Source organism: Polyodon spathula, chromosome 1, assembly GCF_017654505.1.
Source record: "Polyodon spathula isolate WHYD16114869_AA chromosome 1, ASM1765450v1, whole genome shotgun sequence".
Classification (NCBI taxonomy): domain Eukaryota; kingdom Metazoa; phylum Chordata; class Actinopteri; order Acipenseriformes; family Polyodontidae; genus Polyodon; species Polyodon spathula.
In genome coordinates this window covers 102,087,679-102,110,266 of record NC_054534.1, presented here as the reverse complement: position 1 = coordinate 102,110,266, position 22,588 = coordinate 102,087,679, and the positions used below count along the sequence as shown (strand labels likewise).

At 38.5% G+C, this 22,588-nt stretch overlaps 1 protein-coding gene across 2 annotated transcripts; it reads left to right on the top strand.

Annotated features, from left to right (window-relative positions):
• Nucleotides 1–1,382: 1,382 nt before the first annotated feature.
• On the top strand, nucleotides 1,383–16,704 carry LOC121325564 (transforming acidic coiled-coil-containing protein 3-like). 2 transcript variants are annotated; one of them, XM_041268259.1, is made up of 17 exons: nucleotides 1,383–1,478; nucleotides 4,100–4,274; nucleotides 5,235–5,380; nucleotides 6,599–6,651; nucleotides 8,337–9,543; nucleotides 9,762–9,810; nucleotides 10,708–10,891; nucleotides 11,204–11,262; nucleotides 11,375–11,502; nucleotides 11,648–11,747; nucleotides 11,999–12,154; nucleotides 12,765–12,841; nucleotides 12,945–12,988; nucleotides 13,239–13,399; nucleotides 15,764–15,870; nucleotides 16,030–16,150; nucleotides 16,503–16,704. In XM_041268259.1, exons 2-17 carry the CDS (start codon nucleotides 4,101–4,103, stop codon nucleotides 16,578–16,580), a joined length of 2,844 nt encoding a protein of 947 aa, XP_041124193.1. In that variant the 5' UTR covers nucleotides 1,383–1,478; nucleotide 4,100; the 3' UTR covers nucleotides 16,581–16,704. The 2 variants fall into 2 exon arrangements, with proteins under 2 accessions (XP_041124193.1, XP_041124182.1); XM_041268248.1 differs by having other exon boundaries at nucleotides 1,384–1,486.
• The last annotated feature ends 5,884 nt before the right edge of the window (nucleotides 16,705–22,588 follow it).

Genomic DNA, 22,588 nt, shown 5'->3' with positions numbered 1-22,588 from the left:
CAAAGCATTTACTTTTTTTCCTTTAGATTTTTTGTGTTCAATGGGGTCCTTTGAACCACGTGGTGAACCTCGTTCCTTTAGATTCTTCCAATTTACAAATTCACTAAATAAAAAATCTGAACTACATCCTGCAGTATTTGTGTGGACTCACCTTGCTCCCTATACTCAAACTGGTTTTACAGTGTCTCTGCTGACCATTTCTCTTATCACTGTACCTGCTCTCAGATCTTCCTCCTCCATCGTCACCTTACCTGCTCTCAGCCCTTCCACCTCCCCTGTCACTTTACCTGCTCTCAGCCCTTCCTCCTCCCGTCACCTTACCTGCTCTCAGCCCTTCCTCCTCCCGTCACCTTACCTGCTCTCATCCCTTCCTCCTCCCGTCACCTTCCCTGCTCTCTGCCCTTCTTCTTCCCTTGTCACCTTACCTGCTCTCATACATTACTCCTACCGTCACCTTACCTGTTCTCATCCCTTCCTCCTAATGTCACCTTACCTGCTCTCAGCCCTTCCTCCTCCCATCACCTTACCTGCTCTCATACAAAATGCATTTAAAAAGTAAACATATTTTAGAGGTGCTTATTTGTATGAATAACAAAAAGTGGCAGAATTTCAGAGATGATTGTATGCTAAAATACACATACTGCACGTACACACATTATAAGAGCTAGACTAGAGGAAGAACAAAAATATTGTAGTATCAAATTGTGGGTAGAAAGATACAAATGTGCACTTTAAATGTTATCAGTCTCAAAAACTGGGAAAAAACAAACTATATTTAAAATTATTTAGCACAGACATCTGTACTTAAAATATATTTACTAAACGTAACAGCCCAGTTTAAAATAATGCATGAATGTGTTTTAATACAGATAAAAAAAATAATTTAAAAAGAAAAAATAACATGATACATATTTTATTTTTTAGAAGTGTCATGTATATTTATTGATACTCATTGTCAAAAGTATGGATCATTTTACACAGATCCTCGGCGATTTCCCGCTATTATGGAAGTTAGCAGCACAAGCCGTAAGTGAAATTGTTGCTAGCTTCTCACAGCCGATTTCGACCTACCCGCAGCCAATGCGTCCATTTTAAATCATTCAAAAGACAAGCCCTGTCAAAAGAGAAACTCAACTCGACAACTTCAACTAAAACAAGCAGCAGTGCGCAGGAGCAGCAGCAGTTTCATTCTATGATTGGTATGTTGATGATTCAATCATAATGACGAGTTATACCCCACCACGTGTTGGCTCCCCCTATTTCGTGATTGGTCCGTTCGTATCACAAGCAGGCTTGTAGGTCCTATTCGCGCTTTATGATTGGCTGGATTTCCGAGTTTAAATTTTAAATCTACTGGACAGAAAAGATGCGAGTCTGCATGTAAATGGATTAAGAGGGACCGACTGCTCTGTTCAGATTCCAGCGTTACGGAACTGGTTTCTTATATTAGTTTGATCTAGTTTTACACGAAAGTCAAGGTAAGCAGGTAAGATATTAAAGTGTTGGATTTGTAGCTGTATAGTTCAGTTTATAACGCCGTCATTACTCAACGTGTTGAAGAATTTAAGAAGGTTTTTGATTGGCTGTATATTTTAATAGCTTGCATCTGTTTTCTGAAGTATATAATTAATCTTTTTTGATAATTGTATTACCCGTAAAAGAAGGTTAAAAAAGGACATTTTTCAAAGTAATACAAGTACATTTTAACTTCCTTTTGTAAGCAGTGACACTGACAAATTTATTCAGCCACTTTCTCGCGTTGGTTTTCTTTACGGCATGCGTTTAATTTTAAATGCCAAAAGATTGGTCAATCTGAGTCGTTAATTTGTGGTTTGATTGTGGTTTTTTGCAACATCATATTCTGCTTTGCGATTTGTTGTGTGCGTTGTTAGACCCCAGTCTGAGTTTGAAACTCCCTAATTCCGGCAAGCAAGTGACGTCACGCATTTTAGTGTTCAATGTAAACTCTGCCAGCTAGTGCCTGGTTTATTCAGAGTTATGTAGAACATGTTTGCTATACAGCCATATCGGTCTGTACCTACTGTCGGCAGTGGTAGACGTTTTTATTTATTTTATTATTTCTCTGACGAGAGTCTCTGACAACAATACCCCAAGCACTCCACAAATCTGGCCTGTATGGTAGGGTGGCAAGAAAGAAGCCATTACTCAAAGCCCACCTTGAATCCCGTTTTGAAGTATGCAAAAAAACACCCAGGAGATGCTGTAGCCATGTGGCAAAGTTTTGTGGTCTGACGAAACTAAAATTGAACTTTTTCAAAGTTCAAGGGGATGTAGACCTTCTATCGGTACTGTGTGTGTGTCATATCTATCTATCTATCTATCTATCTATCTATCTATCTATCTGTCTATCTATGATAGACACACACACACAGTGCCGTGAAAAGGTATTTGCCCCCTTCTTGATTTTCTGCATTTTTGCATATTTTTTGGCACTGAATTTTGTCAGATCTTTAACCAAAATCTAATATTAGATAAAAGGGACCCAGAGTGAACCAATAACAATTTGGATACTTTCACATGGGGGCTTGGGTAGTGTATAACTTTCTTTAATAAATAAATTAATCGCCCCCTTAGACTCAGTAACTGGTTATTAGAAGCAATAACTGCAATCAAACGCTTCCTGCAGTTGTTGATCAGTCTCACAGAGCCATGGAAGAATTCTGGCCCACTCCTTCATGCAGAACTGCTTCAAATAGGCGACACTTGGGTTTTTGAGCATATACTGCTCCTTTCAGGTACTGCCACAACATCTCAATGGGGTTTAGGTCTGGACTTTGACTAGGTCATTCCAAAACTTTAAATTTCTTGTTCTTCAACCATTCTGATATAGAGTTGCTTGTGTGTTTCGGATCATTGTCTTGCTGCATTACCCAGCTGAGCTTCAGCTTCAGCTCCAGCTCCAGCTCACGGACGGATGGTCTGACATTCTCCTGTAGAATTCTCTGATACAGAGCAGAATTCATGGTTCCTTCAATGATGGCAAGTCATCCAGGTCCTGATGCAGCAAAGCATCCCCAAATCATGGCACTTCTACCACCATGCTTTACTGTTGATATGAAGTTCTTACTGTGGAATGCTGTGTTTGGTTTTCGTCAGACGTAACGGGGCCCATGTTGGCCAATAAGTTCCACTTTTGCCTCATCTGTCCATAGAACATTGTTCCAGAACTCTTGAGGATCATCCAGGTGCTTTTTGGCAAACTTGAGATGAGCATTCATGTTCTTGGTGAGCAGTGGTTTCCGCCTTGCTACTCTGCCATAAATCCCATTTTTGCCCAGTGTCTTTCTAATGGTGGAGTCATGAACACTGACCTTAGCTGAGGCGAGAGAGGCCTGTAGATCCCTGGATGTTGTTCTAGGGTTCTTTATGAGTTCCTGGATGATTTTACGCCTTGCTCTTGGAGAGATTTTGGTAGGACGGCCACTCCTGGAAAGATTCAATACTGTCCCAAACTTTCTCCATTTGGACAATATGGCTCAGACTGTGGCTAGCCCCAGATCCTTAGAAATGGCTTTGTAACCATTTCCAGACTGATAGGCATCAACAACTTTTTTCTGGAGGTCTTCAAGAATTTCTTTTGATCGTGGCATAATGTGCCTCTAGAACCTGTGTGCTGACAACTTCACTCTGATGGTAAGGTCCTAAGGTAGTCAGATTTATATTGGGCAGGGCAGTCCCAAATCAGGCCTGATTGTTAATCAAAGTATTCAAACAGCTGACCCTAATTCAACCTTTAATTGGCTTGAGTTAACTAGGGGGGTAATAACTTTCATATCTGATGATTGCATGTTTGATTACCTTGCACACCAATCAATCATTTTTTTTTTCACTGACTCCCTCTAAATACTACTACAACCCACAAAAAGATCTGACCAAATTCAATAGGAAAAATTTGTAAAAAACAGAAAATCAGGCAGAGGGCAAATACTTTCACGCACTAATATATATTGTATAAAAAAAAAAAAAGTTCTAAAGTCCTTGCGTTTTACCATTTGTGCTGTTATCTGGCCGCACAGCTGTGAAGCAGACACCATGGGTGTGGTTACTGTATCGTGCATTCACACACTTTCCTTTCTAGAATGAGCCTGACAGCAGTGAACGATGAGAACTTGGGAGTTGATCCTTCGAGTAACTGCGTCAGTTCAGAGACGTGCAACTTCCTTTGCCTGTCGCAACAACCCACAGGGAGACCTTCTATCCTGCGCCCGTCCCAAAAAGAGAACATGCCTCTCAAAAGTCTGAAGGATGTGAAGGTAGGAAGACTGGTACTTTATGCAGTGAAACTGTTCTAGTTTTGCATTGCAAGAATTGCATAATAAATGCAAATTGGTATTGTAAGTTCTTGGTCAAATGACATTTATTGTGAAGGGATTGCATTATTATCTAGCATGATTGCTAGGATCTATAAGTGAAAGTCCACCTGATTTGTAATAGTGTTTTAATTGTAGTGTAACACTAATTGAACCTTGCACACTACCTCCACCAATCAAGTTAAAGTATTTCAGCATATCATACAGAGATGGGGGTCTATTATGACAGTTGTTTGAAATTACAATGCTATTTTGTTCAGTTAGTTAATTATGCTGCAGTAAGTACAATTGCACTGAAGTAACAAATACCTACACTAACATGTATTCTGTTTATTCTGTCAAGCAGTGGTCACAGGTGCAAATGCAGAAACACTGTAAAGTTTTTTAAACAAATAGGGTCACTTAAAAGTGGTTGAAAATCAGAGTTCGCTCAATGTTAACCACAACATCGAACTGATTAAGCTTGGAAAGTTGTGCAATTGAACTGATGTTCAATTATATGGTAATTACAATTATGTAGGTGTGCCAAAGTTTAATTAAAATTATATTGCAATTTCAATTAATTACTTGCACAATTACAAATTTAATTAAGCCCAGGTCTGACATCTGTTAGTTCTACAGTACTGTAACTGATTTAAGTAATACAAATCTCTACAATTATGTATTCTTATGGTTCCACAGCGTTTGTTTCTTCTGCAATACATTTTGATGACCAAGCTCCAGTGTTAATTGAGTTTGAAATATCTCCATGTGTGTTGAGTTAAACAGGGTGTGCTTTGAAATACAGCTTTTACTGTAACATGTGACTGAAGTCTTATCAAAGTGTAAGTGTCCGGGTGGCTGAACATTACTTAATTTCTTGTAAAAACTGAAACTGTACCGTGTTTATCCTTTTATCTTTAGGTATGCTTTCAGACACCGATGCGGGATCCTGTCACTCGCAAGATTATTTCTTCCGCTAGCAAGCTGGAGAGCAACTTCTCATTGGATGATTGCACAAAGGCTTTAGAAAAGTTATCTTTGGAAACAAACCAAGCTAAGACTGCTGAGTAAGTTCATGGACTGTTTTCTTAGGTCTATCAGTCTGCTTTACCAATTGCAAAATGCCAGAGCAATTTAAGACAATACTGAGATTTCTCTGCTGCTTGCCCAGCTTTTTTGTGGTTTATATGCAGTTTAAAAATGGGTAGTGTTAAGATTAAACTTTTTGCCCTTTGCATACATATGTGAAAATATCTAGTTACAAATTAAGAATAATGGAAGCCAGTAGTAGAACATGGCTATGATTTAAGAAATTCTGTTTTTAAAAATGTCTGTAGCCTCTTAGGTGTTGACAGTTTCCTTTTTTCAAAAATAGCAACACTTCAGTCTTCTATGTAATGTACAATGTAGCATTACAAACAGTTTAGCATTATCTACTTTTTGCTTTTAGTTGAAGCTTTTGAATTGTCTTTCTAAAGTGCCAATTGAACAAAAAAAACAAATCCACACAACTATGCAGAAGTGGCATGGGATATGTGTGTTGATCAAATGGTCAATTTGGAAACCCTTTTATTACTGCAAAAATTTAGTAGTGTGCAGAAACATAAAATGCATGGTTTAATTTGTGTAGTCTTTACCAATCTTATTGCGTTCAACCAGATGAGTTCTTGTAAATGTTCTCAACCTTGGCTTGGATGGATTAGCATTATATTAGTTTCTTCAAACCAACTGCTATGCCTAGCTGTCACAGGTGTGCTATAAAGGAGAAACGGATGAGGGTTGCAGTTGGACCTTTGTGCAGAGCTTGGACGTGGAAGCGCCTGGGTTGTGAAAGCTGCACAGACCTCTGTTTTTTATGGATACTGTGAAGAGCTTTGTAATGGGCAAGTAGCTTCAATTAAAGTTAAGTTTAGCTGTGCTTTCTATTATAAAAGATCCAGTGTGCAGAATATACAACGGTTTTTGTGAAAGGCTAGCTGCAACCCATTTTGAGAATGAGTATCGCATGGTATCTTGCATCTCTGGTCAGTTTGGCTGTATGGACTTGGGCTGTTGTAAACAGTGGCAGTCCCAGTCTGCAGTTCATACAGTTTCTGTCATCCACTGGGAAAAAAGTACTGGTAAGCATTTTGTATTGTGGGATGTAGGCTTTTGTGTAGCTTTAATTTATGAACTGTTCGGAAATCTTACTAAATTTTCGCATCCATATTTTTACTGAAGCCGATTTTGTAGGAGTTTGAAACGTGTGTGAATGTGACGCCTGATTTTTATTTCTTTTTTTGCAGTACTTCTGCACACATTGAAAATAAGAACAATCAAGATAGCGAGTGCAAAGCAGGTATGTTTAAAAATCTTGCTTGTCTTTACTGTTGATGTAGAAATGTACAACGTGTCCTGGATTCACACTTTGTTAAACATTTCAATTGGGTTATTTTGAACATGGAGGACCCTTTTCAGGGTTTGTATGCTAGTCAGGAAGTCTGGAAAAATGCCAAACTGATTTCCAGGTCTTAAATGCTTGATGAAAATGAAAGTCTTAAGTCTGGAATTTTATTAGTATCAGAGGAGAATGAAAATAATTCCACCTTTTTATTTATTTTTTTTAATTAGTAATTGATCTTGAAAGCGGGTCAGCAGCTGCCTAGGCAGTTTAACTAGTAGCAACTATATTGCTTGCGACCAAACACCCGTGACGACTCAAGCAATCCTATCCAGTCAGTGCACTGGTATGTCACATGAGTCTCTGCTCCAGTGAAATGAAGGGTAAAATGGGCATTACTGGAATTACAGGCTACTGCACTCTGCTCACCAAGATTTACATTTTGTTATCTTGTTGCCTTTATTAAATCATTAACATTATTTCCCAACCCAGGAAAAGAGAGTACAATAGTTATCACTGACCTTTTTTTTTTTTTTTTTGGGTGAGGGGTTGTACTGTTTTCAACGAATAGGATATAGCCACAATACTAGGTGTAGCATGCCACAAGTAGGTACGCTACTTGTAATTCTACTTTTATTAAGTCTCATTGCTATTAATGGTAATAGTGACATACTGTAGTAATAAAGAATCAAATAATAAACAATATTAATAATTTATGGAGTGCCTTTATCCAAGATGACTTCCTTAACTTACTCCAGCAGCTTATAGTGTTCGTTTTGAATTGTCCTTTTACTGTAGCGAGCAAAAGGCTTTGGACCCAAACAGGGTTGTTATAGCGAGGGTGTACTGTATATAGTATTTCACTTGTATGTTTTAATATACGACACTTGCACGTTTTAAAATATAATGCGTGCACATTTGTTTCATTTTTATTTTTCACCACCCAGTGTTCAACATTTAACAGAGGGTATAAAGAAGTTTGGATCAGAATCCAATATCATCTATTTACACAAAAATAATATACTTCAAGTATACTTGTGTCAATTGTCTGGTTTTAGTATTCTGTGGTGCATGGGGAGGGCAGCAGCAGGGCTGGTAGGTGACGTAATCACACAGACGTAAGCACGATATACACTCCTTGCAATGGTGCTGGCTCCTATGTACAGCGGTATTGGTTATGCTTTAACACTAGAGGACCTGGATTTGCACCCGCCCTCCGCCTGTGTGTGGATTGCCTCTCCTTGTGTGATGTGCCTGCCTGTGTTTAACCAAGATCACTACGATACTATTGGTACCATTACACTATCCTCCTTTTGGCACAAGTATACTTGCAGTATACAACTTTTTATATTTTTGTAAATAATGCAATGTCAGATTCTGATAAGTACTTTTAGAAAACCAGGTGCAACTTCTGCTCTGGATCAAAAAGCTGTAATGCTCTTCGGCTGCCCGTCTGCGGATAACTATCAAACAACTAGCAGAAACTAACAAGCACAGGACTGGGGGAAAAACAAATGGAAGTCTGGAAAGTATGGAATTTTGATGTTGCAAGTGTATGAACTGCTTTTGCTGTTTCAGATTAGATTGGTGGCTTTAACTATTGGCTGAGGCTAATTCTTTCTTTCTTTTTTGGTTCTTTTTAGATGCAAATTGTATCAACACAGCAAGTGAGGTGCCTTGCCCAGACGAACTACCTGTTCAAAGCAAAGGAGCATACACAATTGACTTTGACCACCTTGATTCCATCAACCCCTTTAAGAGTGGTGGTGGTCAAATGGGGATTTCCACTCCTAAAGTAGGAAATTCGCCAGTTAAGGTGTCAAAGACCCCAGAACAGAAAAAATCCCTGGTCAAAGTGACAAGCCCAGAGAATATAACTCAAGGTGAATTATCATTGGAAGATACACTTCCTGTTACCCCAAGGCTGGATAATTCAATTCCTGAAATAAAACCACAAAAATTGGTAGAAACTACAAATGACACTTCTAGCCCTGTTTCTGTCAAAACGGATGCTTCAAGCACTGATTTGTCTTGTGATGTACCTGGTGAGGGTGCAGAGACGGTAGTTTCCAAAGCAAGTTACAATCTGGATTTGGACAATCTGGATAGGATTAACCCCTTTTCATCTTCAAATGTTAACTCCCCACAACCGCCTATAGGATCTTACAACTTTGACATTGATGTTGATTCCATTGATCCTTTCAAGTGCGGTGGTTCAAAGCTCCAGAACTCGCCCATTGGTGGTGGTTCCAAGCCACCCATTGAAAGCTCTTCACTAATGGAAGATGTCCCCAAAAAGCTGGAGTACAGCAAGCCTCTTGAAGCCTCCAATTGCCTTCTGAAGAAAGATGAACTTGTTAATCTAGAGTACAGCAGGCCCATGACTGAAACCTCTCTGCCAGTAACAGATGAACCTGTAAACGAAACTAGCAAGCCTCCCACAGAAACTTCTTCCCCAGTGAAAGATCAACCTATGAAGTTGGAATTTAATTTTGATGATGGCAAGGCTAAGAAGAAACCACCCAAAAATCTTGGAAAGAGACCCCCTGGAAGCAAACTGTCTGCCAAGAAACCGGTGGCATCCACTGAAATAGGAGAACCTCCCAAAATGCAGGAAGTTCGGGATAAACCAGCTGATGACAATATTCCCTTTCCAAAAGCATATCATAATTTTGAATTAGACATGTTAGATGACCCCAATTTGAACCCCTTTCGGACTGATGCGAAAGTAAACAGTTCTCCAAAACTAGAGGCAGTTGAAAAGGTAGAGGATGCATCCCCGGTTTCAGAGCTACCAAAGCTTGAATGTCATGAAAAACCAATTAAAGATGAATCTTCTGCGGTGCCAACGTAAGTCGTTTGGGATTAAGTTCTTGTGTGGATGAGGGTAATTGCATGTTGGCAGAAAACTGTCCATATTGTAAAATGTGTGATCAAAAGTTTTCATAGAATTGATTCAGCAGTACTGTTTCTGGTGGACAAGCTCAAATTCTGTGCATAGCGGGTGAACGGTCAATAGAAGACCCTACATTTTGCATGTGTGTTTCAACATTACCTACGTCTTACAGGTCTACCAAAGTACCTACCTTGACAGAGAATGCAACACCTGCAGCTGAGGTAAAGGGGTGTGTGTATGTGGGGGTTTGGTTAAGAAAAAACAAAGTACAGGCAGTCCTCGCACTTACGACGCAACTGGTTCCTGAAAGTCGCGTTGTAAGTTGATGCACGTTTTCCCACAAGAACAATGTTATCAATTCGGGTTACGTTCCTGACTTCGGCCAGATAATGGTTTTACAAAAACGACCCATTATATTGTACTCGTGCAAATATTTATTTAAATCTTTACGCTCAGCCTGGTGATTACGCACGTATTACTCAGACCCCTAATGGCTCGTTTAAAAGTACAGACTCTGGGCTTTCCAGTGACATATTCAATGTGTGTGTGTAGTACTCCTAGCAGGAAATGCAGTTGCCTGAAGTTAGTCCCTCATGATGTGACAGAGTTCACAGCTCAGGTTTTGTTTTGAGTCTATTGCTCTTATTGGTCATTAAGGGCAAATAAATTATAAAAAAAAAAGTTAGAGTAAATCAGGGCGACCACAGCAGGTACTGCGGTCCGGACACCAAGCATGCGCACACGGCTCAGGTCTAGCAGTGTCGTAAATGCCGTGTTGATGTAAAGTTGAAGCAGGGTAATAATGCAAAAAGAGTCAAGTGCCGTGCGTCGTAAGTCGAGGATCACCTGCACAGGCTTTGGGTGTTTTAAGAAGTTGGGTGATTTTTTTAAATTTTTTTTATTAAGCTTTCAAATATAAAGACTTTGTGCTGAGCTTTTATTCAGCCAGCTTCAACATAAATAGGCTTAAAGGCTGTTTGTGGTAGTTTTTGATGGTAATTTTGGCTGTTGAACTATCTATTCCTTATGCAATTCTAATTTGGTTCCTGTGATGTGGTAAATGCTACTTTTTTTTTTCTTAAATTTTTTTAAAGCGATATGAATTGTTTGTTTTGAAGGAATTGGTGCCAGAACCGCCAAGCAATAGTCATGCCATTAAAGAGGACACACTTCCATTAGATCATGAGAATCTGACCGCGGAGATGCCGACGATGCGAAGAAGTGTAACAGAATCATTTATGGACTGCACTGCGTCTAACCATGGCATTGCAACAGATGAATCATTCAGGCCAGGAACGGACTGTATGACGTTTGTTTCTTTCTCACTAGAGTTTCCTATACTTTATGTAGTTGCATAACAAACCTCTCCTGTCACAGCTGTAAATTCTGAATTTTAAATCTCCCAGTATGATAGTTGACCATGACATACATCAACACAATATACAGAATACCAAGTTTCAGTACAATTTGATAAGGGATTATCCAGTTATATGTAAAAGTTTATATATATATTATACACACACACACACATATACACAAAGCTTAGATGTCATTACAGGTTTTGCAAGCCTAAATGAATGTCTGATGCTGCAAGTTAATTGCTATATGCTTCAGTTCTAGCTTCGGGTTTCGATGAGCCAGTTGATTACCTGGAACAGTTTGGATCATCCATGGTAAGTGTGGCTCCCGTGGTAATCCCAGCACCACTGCAATGCTATATGACTCCCTAGTAGCTCTTTTAAAAAATATATATCCACACTACGGGATTTTTTTTTTCCATTTCAGTTAAAAGAATCTGTGCTGAGAAAGCAATCCCTGTACTTGAAGTTTGACCCATTGCTGAAAGAAAGCCCAAAGAAATCTCTGCCCACAGTGTGCAATGGCATACCACTCCCGTGTTCAGTCCTTTCCAGGTACACTTAAAAGTCTGGTTAAAATGGACCACCTGTGATCGCCTGCAAATTGTGATGTGGGTTTGTCGCAATCCATTGCTTTTAACTTTCTTTATTAGTTGAACACTTCATTTTAAATCCGGATCCTGTTTGTATTGAATTTTAGGTTTGATGAAGTGTGGGATTTGCCAGCTGGAGTTGAAAACAAAGTGCAGAGTGAGCAAAAGCCTAAGGAACTGAATATTTTCGAAACGTCCCCAGTGGATGTAAGTATTAAGGTAGAAATTTAAAATTTCCCTGGAGGTGTACATTTAAATAAGTAGTCCTAATGACTGGTATATCACTTTGTCTTAATACTGACTGTATTCATTTTAGGTTAATGTTTATTCGATAGAATCTACTGTATTTGTTGATGCTGTGTTGGAAACTACTATTCAGATTAATTAGATTACATTTTTACTTGGCTACAAATCCTGAATCTGACATTATAAATGAAGACTTATATTTTATTCCTCAGGGGACGGCTCCTCTGGTGTGTGTTGTGCCTAGTGCCATAAACTCTCTTGTCCCTGACTCTTCACTCCCCACTGGTAATGCAGAAGATCCTATCATTGAAGTCTTAAAATACAGTCAAAAAGACATGGATGCTGCCATTGAGGAAGTCAGACGAGAGGTATAAATTAAATGGCTAATAAGTGTGTCCGTACAACCTGACCTTTGGGGTAATGGCATGCTATATATAAGTACAGCTGTGGCCAAAAGTTTTGCATCACCTAGAATTTTCAGATTGAGAACGTGTAAAAAAAAAAAAAAAAAAATTAATAATTTTAGATCCTGTATATCATTTAATCTAAAACTACAAAATTATATCACTAATGCAGTATGTCGTTCAATATAGTAGCATAACATTCAGCAGGTCTCAATCAACTTTATGAAGCAAAATTAGTTAGTTCTATTTGTTGGGGGGGGGGGGGAATGCAACACTTTTAGCCATAGCTGTACAACCTGAGAACAGCTGTCTTTACATAACCACATAAAAATGAAGAAATTAAATAAACTAAACATTGTTGCAATTACTACCTTTCCCAATAGTTTTGCCTGTGTGTTATATAGGTATCATAGGAACAGTGCAAGCTACTTCCAAGTACTCAGTAGTGCCACTCAGTGGTAGTCAATGGCAAAGGCTCAGAATTGTGAAATGTTTAATCTTGGTTTACAAGATGCAGATTGTAAATGCAGAATAATGAACTACCCTCATCCACCATAATGTGTTTTCTGTTTAGGTTCAAGAAAAACAGAAAGTAATTGATGAGTGGCAGGACAAGTATAACAAGCTGCGGGCGGATTATGTGATAATGGAGTAGGTATTTTGGAAACTGGCTGCTATGTAATTGCATACATGCTATTATAATCTCCTTAACTAACTTTTTTAATGTGTTTTTTTTCTTTTTTTGCTGCTGTAGAACAATTGTTGCAGAGTTTGAATCAACAATAGCCCAAATTGTAGGTATGTTACTTTTTTTTGGGTGGGGGGTGTGTGCAATATAGTTATGTGGACACGGCATCATCATATTGGGCATGTTTTATATATTGTTTAACTCCTTGGCTATACTTTTAAGTATATATCTAATTGCCCACATCCTCTGACACTGCAGATCACACTTGCTAGGTCCACACCCTCGGATGTCATGGCAGGCTTTGTAATCACAATGACTGTTCTGCGGGTTCAATAACAAGGTGGTTCAATTCTATTTCAGATGATGATCAGAAGCAGAAAGAGGCAGCTATAGCTGAAATCCAGAAAGTCAATGAGGAGAAGCAGCAGGTTCTCCTTGACTTGAGTTCAATGGAGAAATCTTTTTCAGACCTCTTTAAAAGGTTTGATAAACAGAAAGAAGTAATAGAAGGTTACAGAAAGGTGAGAAGTTAATCTGATTTTGTATTTAAAGTGAGATGAAGGCAAATAGTATTTAATATTGCAGCCCCCATGGTTATATTATTATTTTTGCAACATGACTGACTTCTACCCCCTTTTTATGTACTTAATTGAGCAGAATAGGTGACTAGTGAGTCCCAGTGGGAAACTGGGTCTAGACCAATGGGTTAGTTCTTTGACAAGGAGCCCTAAAACTAGGATGGATGTTTTAATAAAGTAATTTTGACAATGTAACCTGTTAGAATTGACTGTGGAGTAGGGGTGTCACGGTATACCAGTTTTATGGTAAACCGTGGTATAAACTGCCATGGTTTTGAAACCACAACCATTTTTCTATACAGTGATTACAGAGTTCACGGTTTAAGGTAATATGGGCACTTTTTTTAAATTTATTTTCTCCACTTTTGTCTGTTGGTGAGCCACTGTGTTCATTAGAACTAACTAATGAACACTGATCTCATGTTATGAAAAGTACCATGCATGTTTATGCAAGTAGGCTATTAAGTGACGTCATATTTAATATAAACCTCCCTACTAAATAATGATCGCTAGCAAATGTGATTGTCACTAAATGAAACACAAATATCGGCATGAACAAGGCACTGTAACTCTTCATCACTGCTTTCTTATTAATTTACCAAACCAAAGTAACGTTAGCTTCTTACACCAGTGCAGATAATCAGTCTGTTCACTACTGTATAACCAAGTATAAGATGCTACAGACATTTTGTAATTTTTTAGTTTAAATGGTATTATAAAGATGTTGCCGTCTCCTCGAGTTGATAGTTGTAGGGATTTTGGTTTTATGTATTCAAAAATTAATATAACAGTACCACAGTTGCAATAAAAGGCAGAATAATCTAGCTAAAACATTTCTTCTCCCGTTTAATATATAATTTTAAATAAGTCTGGGACTGACAAATTGCCGAGACAGAACCAAACGGTAGGCTTCATTCTTAAAACTTGGATGCAAAGAATTAAAAGGTAGTATTTAAGAATCTTTCTATTTGGGGGGGGGGCAGCAGGGGGAGTCATTATAAATACTACAACAGTCTGCACTGTAAATGTTTATCACGTTACTATCTACTTCCCATCTCAGCATAGTTGTACGCTGTTTAAAATACAGTATCAAAAACATTAACCTCAAGATAAAACTAATTACTAACTAAAAATGATCCAAAGGGACTCAGTGTAACTTTGTTGCTTTGCACTTTCTGACTTTTGTGTGTTTCTTTTGCAAGGAAGAAATGTATCAAACACCGAACACATATTCAACCAGCCGCTATTTCTGTTAATAATGTGCAGCCATGGTAAAACAAAAACCGAAGTATGATGACTGTTTACCAGAGCATTTATACTTGTAAAAAAGCAGAAACACTGTGCTTCACTGATACGACAACTTGAAAACAGCAAAGATCATGAGTAGCACAATCGGCAGACACCTGCTTCACCAATATATCAGAGTGGAAATCCATGCAATCGAAACCGCGCATGCGTACAGCTGGAAAATGTGGACGTGATAGATTGAGGTCCCCCCCCCAATAGCCGTTCACTTTGATTTATTATTTAATCTGCTAAACAGATTAAATAAGTATAGATGGTGGTTTAGAGAATTTATATAATTTATATAAGAAAAAAAAAATTCAAGATCATTATTTTCTTTCATTTTTATTTGTGCATTTGAGTTGTCCTGTTTAACCCCTATGACCCTTAGAAGTACCCCCGGGGTACGCACATCCCCGGTTAAAACAAACCAAAAAAAAAACCCTGTCTTAACTAATAAGATGCCGTCCAAACTGAATGAAGAGGGTATTCAGTTGCAGTGGTCACATCCTTACCCCTTATCATTCCAGACTGAACCCATAAAATGTTTGGTGTTTCTCTTCAGTAATCTGAAGTAAAAAAGCAGCATTATTTTGCTGAGCCTGTGTGAGCTGGAGTTAGCCCTACGTCCGGTTAGGCAGTGCCTGATAGAACTGTAGTACCAGTGTGTTTGCATTTGTTTTAAAACTAAAGTTTTATTTTTCTTGTTGCATTACTTGAATGCATTTCTTTTAAAATAACCCATTTTATAAACAGATTACAAAAAATGACAACCGCGGTACGATATGTTTTCTGACTTATCATACCGTCCATTTGATACCGTGACATCCCTAGTGTGGAGTGATTTTGAAGTAGTGGTTCAGCTACCACTTTATTGTGCAAACAATACTTGCACTATTTAATAGTTGACTTTACTGTGTTGTGGTACTGGGCATGACCAAACATGGTGTAAAGAACTGTTTATTGACTATGCAAATGAACTAGTAAGGTATAATGCAACATCTTGTGGTGGTTGATTTTTAGAATGAAGAAACTTTAAAAAGATGTGCTCAAGAGTATCTGTCTAGAATTAAAAAAGAGGAACAGAGGTACCAGACACTGAAGGCTCATGCCGAAGAGAAAATAAGCCTGTAAGTACTGCGTGGTGTGTGCAGGTTTGTGTATTAGTTTTTATTTTTTAAAAGTACATTGTCTATCGTCTTAAACAAGATCCAAAGACAGCCACATACTAGCGAATTTGCTTTATGAATGCAGTGATTTCAATAAGTCCTGTTTGTGGTTTTGATTAGTGCCAATGAGGAAATTGCCCAGGTTAGAACCAAGTCTAAGGCAGAAACTGCAGCACTGCAGGCAACTTTACGTCGGGAACAGATGAAAATCCAGTCGCTGGACAGAAGTCTTGAACAAAAGGTGAGCGAATTGTGTATTGCAGTCCTGGTGGCATTCTCAATACAATAGTATAGGAATAAAGACCAATGTTGTAAAAAGGATTGAGGCTGTGGTGCTTTGTGCTGCCTTAAATCAACTGTCAGTCATTAGTGGACAGAGGGCTTTTATAATTGCTGGTTAAGAAGGATATGTGTAAGTACTATCTCAATTCCTCTGTCATTTTGCTTTTTGCCTCTAACAAATCATACTGAAGTGTTGCCTGTAAAGTTTCCTAGAATTCATCCTTAGCCAGGTGCTTGTTAAATATTCTATGAAGTACAATCTTTCAGTATCTTGGTGGACTATACTCATATATATTTTATGTATTAAACAGGCAAAAGAGAATGAAGAATTAACAAAACTCTGCGATGAACTCATAATGAATGTGCAAAAAGGTGGAGCACGCCAATGACCTGTACATTATCTTTCTGATCTCCTCTCGTTCTTTCATTTGTTTGTCATTTTATTTATGTAAATAAAAGCTCTGCTATTAAAAAATAAAGCCCCCCCCCCCTGCAAAATGACCACTTTGTGTGAGCAGTCTTAAGTGGAACATGTCTCCATGTTTTTGAACATAACCTGCATCTTAAATTGGAGTACAGTACAGTGATTCTTGTATTAAAATCACCAACAAAAGATGGGACTACCAATATACACAAACAGCAACATGACTGACTGCTGAGAGAAGAACCAAAACGTTACTGACCAATCTCATCGTCCATGACGTAGGCAGCCCTTTTCAAAGGAGCATCTTGAAGTCAAAGAAGTTTATGATTTCATAGTTTCTAACAAACAGTACCAGCTTAGACAGATCGGAAATGCTGATCATACCCCAGTGTTTGTTTTACATGCCAACCAATACCACAGTTCACAAATTATGAGAAATGGGTGTGAGTCCTCAACTGGAAATGAAATGCAGCACATAATTATAATGCTCTGTATTATGGCAGGTGATGGAAAACTGAGGTTGTATCTATTACATTTTTTTTTGTAAATGCATATTTATTTGTTCCTCAAATTTGAGGGTGGGAAACTTATTTGAAGGAAAATATAACCTTTTCAGCTCGAAGGGAGTAATTGGTAAAACATTTTCAGTATGTCCCACTACATACCACGAATGACAAAGCCAGTGTATTTTGAGTTACTGTTCCATCTGTGTAGACATTTGACTGGAAGGGCAGAGTGCTATTTTGTGGGGGATAGTGGACACATTTGCATAATCTAGTCCCTTCTGCTTTTGGAGTGATGAATTGTCAAAGAAGACTTGTGTGCCGCATACCAGATGCAATGAGAGGTTTTTTATTTTTTATTTTAATATAAGTTTCATTAGGGTGACAAGATATTTTCGCAGCGACATGACCAGACGCAACACAGGCGATAAGACAGGTTTGAAAACGATGGACCATGGGCTTTGAAGCAGTTTTCTGATTGGTTTATTCCCTAGTTATTGAACTAGTTATTTACTGCGGTGAGTAAGGGCGGATATGTAGAAAGGCTGATAAATGAATTCCTGTTTTAAATACCATTATACACAGCAGTAACTGACTATATTCACACAATTGTTTTGGAATTCAGTTTTTATTCTGGAGCTCCCCTAAATCCCTTGTTTAGAAAGATACTGGGTATTAATGCTTGTGACAGAGTAGCCATGTGGGGGTATGCATTCATTGCTGAGTGACAGGCAGGAGATAGACGGAGGCTGAAGTTGATACGATCCGCAAGCGAACAGGATTTATTTTCATATCAACACACAGCTCATGCAACGTTACCAGCAGTGGCAGCGCACGGTGCACATACAACACAGTGTACGAAAACTTTGGTAGGATCTACAATCTGAACTAACTGTTCAATAATAAACTAACGTTGCTCAAGAGACTGATCATGGCAGATAAACGATGAGGGCGGATATGTGACAGGTGGATATGCGATGGATTACTGTAATTCACAAATTGCTCTTTTTAAATAAAAATAATTTGAACTGACTTAACTGCAATTTATCTTCTCAACACAAAATGGTTTTATTTAACAATTTATTTTCTAATCTGGGAAGCGTTAAAGAATTATGTAGAAAAGTAGAAATGGGGGACATTGAGGTGGTTTGTGTGGGTAGTGGCTGCAGGTATGCAAAACAACAGTTAACTACTGTCCTATAATCTTGTTGCCCACTGCATTAACTACTTGAGGTGGCCACCATTTGTCTTGGATGTGCAGCATTGAAACAAGGACTGATTTACTTCCTGCGGACTCATCCTTCAGCTGGGCACTAAGTTGAGAGGTTACTATAAACTGTCTAATCAAGGCACAGTAATGTCAAGGTAATAAAACCTTCAGCCAGTTATAATGATGTAGCAGTAAAGTGTAGATTGAGTTCAGGCTGAGACACCTAATGATCATGCTTATAACTGCTTTGATCTAGTCTGCAGCTTCTTTGTGTGGTTTTTAGATTATCAGGAACATTAATTCTAAAAGGGTATACAGTATATCCTGGAGAATAAATCAAGAGCTGCAAGTGGTGCATCCTAGTAGTGGGTTTTGGTAGATGAAAACCCTTGCAGTATTAAATACATTTCCCAAATGCTTATTAGACTAGCACACCCAAATTAGTGTGGTTATTGTACATGCTATACAGTTTTCCAGTGACTTTAACTTCAAATTATGTAAGGGTCACACAGGTGACATTTGTTTAATAAATGGCTTGACAAAGCCATAAACCCCTTCACAATACCACTGTCAGTTAAACCGAACAGATCTTTGGCCTTTTACATACTCAATGGAACTGATATTAACCGGACATGTTAGGGTTAGGAAATAGGTTGGCCAATAAATGAATGCCTATGAAATTGATGATCAAGGAGATAATATGGAAGTGGCAGCATGTCCCAATGGACTGGTTTGATACGGGTTACCCAGAATGGAAGTTATAATAATCGGGCATCATGTCTTTGGAACAGTAAGAACAGCCTCTTCACAATACTTTTCTAAATCACGTGAAAAAATATTTATTATAATTCTGACCAGGGTTGAAAATCCTGTAAATATTGACTGACTGGAATCATGTAAATTGAAATTGTTTTACTTAGTTCTGCTTGTGTGAATGTGTTTTATTTTTATCCTTTTTGAGTGATTTTATAATGTGTTATTTCTTGCTGCCTTCTCTTGCCAGGACCCCCATGAAACTGAGATGTACATCTCCTGTGTTCCATCCTGGTTTAAATAAATAAATTAGGCATTTTGAATTTGAACATTCAGGTCCTAAAACATGCGCTTTTTTTGTTAACCAAAGTGTTATCCTTATCATAACCTAATAACAGCACTGTATCAATATTGCATAACGTAAACTATCAAAACAGGCAAGACAGGAGACTGATCAATGATGAAAACTGACAAATTCTTTAAATAATATTTTATGCTTTTGTTTTTTCAGGGGCCTAATTCAAAACATGCATCTTTCTGCACTGTGTGTCTGTCTCATGGCTTCCTCTTTCCACATGATGAATTTATCTAGCTTCATGATTTTACAAATACAAAGTAATTTACATAGCACTCTGTGCTTTACAATTGCAGCAAGCAGAATTGAATCTATAGTCATGGTTGTGACTCCAGCCAAGTTTTAATGTTTAGCATCACGGAAAGGTACTGATGCGCAACTTCATGCCCTTTGCAAATAGATGAAGATTGGAGGTTTTCCTCATTATTTACATTTCTGAGGTGGTGTGGAACAGCGCCTACATCTCGAAGGGACACCTTATTTTTTAATCTAAAGGATTAAATGCCATAGGCAGCATGGACTGTTTCGAATATCTAAAACCCTTTTATGACACGAGAAAGAGAAAACCATTTATTTATGCTGAAGGCGACCTTTTTCAGCTTGAAGTTTGCATACCAGAAAATAACTCTGCAAATGCCTGTCAGCTTTCAGTTCTCAATAGCTTACGCTACAGAGCGGTAGAGAAGTGGGAGCTTGCATTCCATCTGAGGTGAGATTAGCTCTCTGTGCCTTGGTAGCATGGCCAGCAATTGAGATATATAAGAGAGCAAGGGACCGACAACAGGGTTAAGAGGTGAGTCGAAGAGGATGTAGCACCCCAGGGAGAGCAACAGCACGGGCCCATAGAAGTACTGTAGGGTTACACAGAAAGGGGGCGCTTCCCTGCCCTTATTAAAAAACAACCTTCATTCTATAATGCAGTAGGTGTGCAGCTGACATTCCAAATCAAACTGCTTCCTCAGTGTTGGATACTGTTCTTTATTTACACATTCTCGGTTTACATGCCTCTGGCAGATCTAACATACCGTTTCAGTTGTTGAAACATGTACAAATCTTAGCCAACACCTCGAAGTAAGTTTATATTGTTTATTGTACTTGAAATATATTTATGTTGGATAGATTTACTGGCATCAATTATAATGATGCCCAGCCCCTCATTGCATTGTTTGTCTGAGAATAGACACATTTAAAGAGTAATCCCTGGAGCAACAGTGCTACTACATTGGTTAAGATACACAACAAATTGAGCAGTTGTTCAAATAGTTTCTTCTTGGACTACATTTGAGTCTGACTCATCATGAGAAAACTGACAATTTCGATGACCAGATCCAACCTGTCACTAGATGTTAAACAACCTGCCAAGAACAAGTCAACATGACTGCAGATTCCAGTAGAGAGAGGGGTGCAAGCAGGCTATGATGAAAATCGATCAAATTGCAGTATTTCAAATACAGCACCAGAGACGCTCAAAGCTCTGTCATTGCAGAATACCCTTTCAAAACAAGCTTGAATCAAAAGCCCCAATTAATACTAAGTTTGAACTACTGTACCTTACCAAGGTAGCATGAGAAAGCCCAAGTTTAGTGCTAATCAGGGTTTGTGAAACCAGAGCTGTGTCCGAACATTTTTTTTTTTTAACTACTAACAATGTAAAGAGACCAGAGAGTGGTTGTGTGAAGTGAACACATTTGACAAAATGCTGCCAGCAGTAAGACACAAACAAACCTGTTTTGACTAAATTGACAAACTCTTTTACTTTATTTTGGTGGAAGCTTTAATCTAGGACAAAATAGCAACAGCGGTGGATGTGCTGCACAAAACACAGCCTGGCCCAAATTTTTCACTGGCAAACCCTAGTCAGCACACCCCAAACAGCTGAAGTGCAGTTGTTGGCGTGAGTAATGGTTAATCACGCTGTAATCTGCTGTGCCTATCATTTCAATTGTGTTGTGGATATACTGTGCAGAGAGCTGGCAGTAACGCAGTTGTCTTTCTAGTCACCCTTTTTCTGTATCGTAATTAGAAAACACTAGTCAAACTAGATTTATTTAACAAGCATCTATGTGGCACGTTTCATGTTCATACTGTATGAATTTAGTGTGTTCTCAATATTTTACTATGGAATAGTTACACTTTTATGAAATAAAGAAGCAGAAGAGAGCCCTGCTTGTGTTAAATGTGTTGTGTAAATGACACTGTAAATAGTGTATTATGATGTAAGAAAAGGAAATTGTTTGGGAACGGGTGGTGTTGTGGTGTGATTTGAGTGTATTGTTGCGTTCACAGGGGAAGGCAGCAGTAGGTCTGGTGGGTGATGTGATCACACACGAAGACATAAGCCCGATTTACACTCCTTGATAAGGAGCCCGCTCTTTTGTACAGCGGTATCGGCGCTATGCTTTAGTGCAAGAGGTTCCAGTGCCCGACCCGTGGATTGCCTCCCTCCGTGTGATGCGCTTGCCTGCTTTAACCGAGATCGCTACAGTATTTTATGTTTATTTGAAACGAGTGATTTGCTTTGTTATTGTTTGTGTTAAAGCCCCATCCTATTAAAGTCATGCATAGTGTGGTTGTCTCTGAATTGATTAATTGGTTATTAATTCAGAGATGGCCACGTGTATATAAACCTGTCATTTGTGGTGGGTGTACAGAGGAGGAACGGGAGCGAGCAGAAATCAGAAACGAAAGTAAACAACCTGCATTATAGGCTCTGGGAAAGCCACTGCCCAGCCTGGCCTATGTTTGTGTTTGTTGTATGTGTTCATGATTTGTTTGGTTTAAATATGTATTTTGCTCTGTGAGCATTGTTTTTGTTTAATTACTTTATTCTGAATAAAAACACGCACACTAGCACTTTCAACCCCGCAAGTACCTGTTTCTGTATTCAGCTTCCTGGTCTGGGTATGTTATCACAAAGCTATCCTGTCACTAAGGTTATATTGTATGTAGATATCGTTGTACTATAGTATATGGCCTATTAAAAGGGTACATCCCTTCAAATGTTATTTGTTACATTTATATGTTAACAACCACTCAGTTGCTCCCATGTTGAATTTTAATATTTTTCTCTGCATCAGAATTCCAGTAGGGTTGAAAGGCCACTGCACTATGTGATTTCTTTACAATCAAGATTCTTCAGGCACAGAAAACGT

Coding starts and splice junctions, on each gene's coding strand:
- LOC121325564 (XM_041268259.1), top strand. CDS start 4,101: ATGAGCCTGACAGCAGTGAACGATGAGAACTTGGGAGTTGATCCTTCG. Junction 4,275..5,234: donor AAAGTCTGAAGGATGTGAAG/GTAGGAAGACTG, acceptor TTTTATCTTTAG/GTATGCTTTCAGACACCGAT. Junction 13,400..15,763: donor TAATAGAAGGTTACAGAAAG/GTGAGAAGTTAA, acceptor GTTGATTTTTAG/AATGAAGAAACTTTAAAAAG.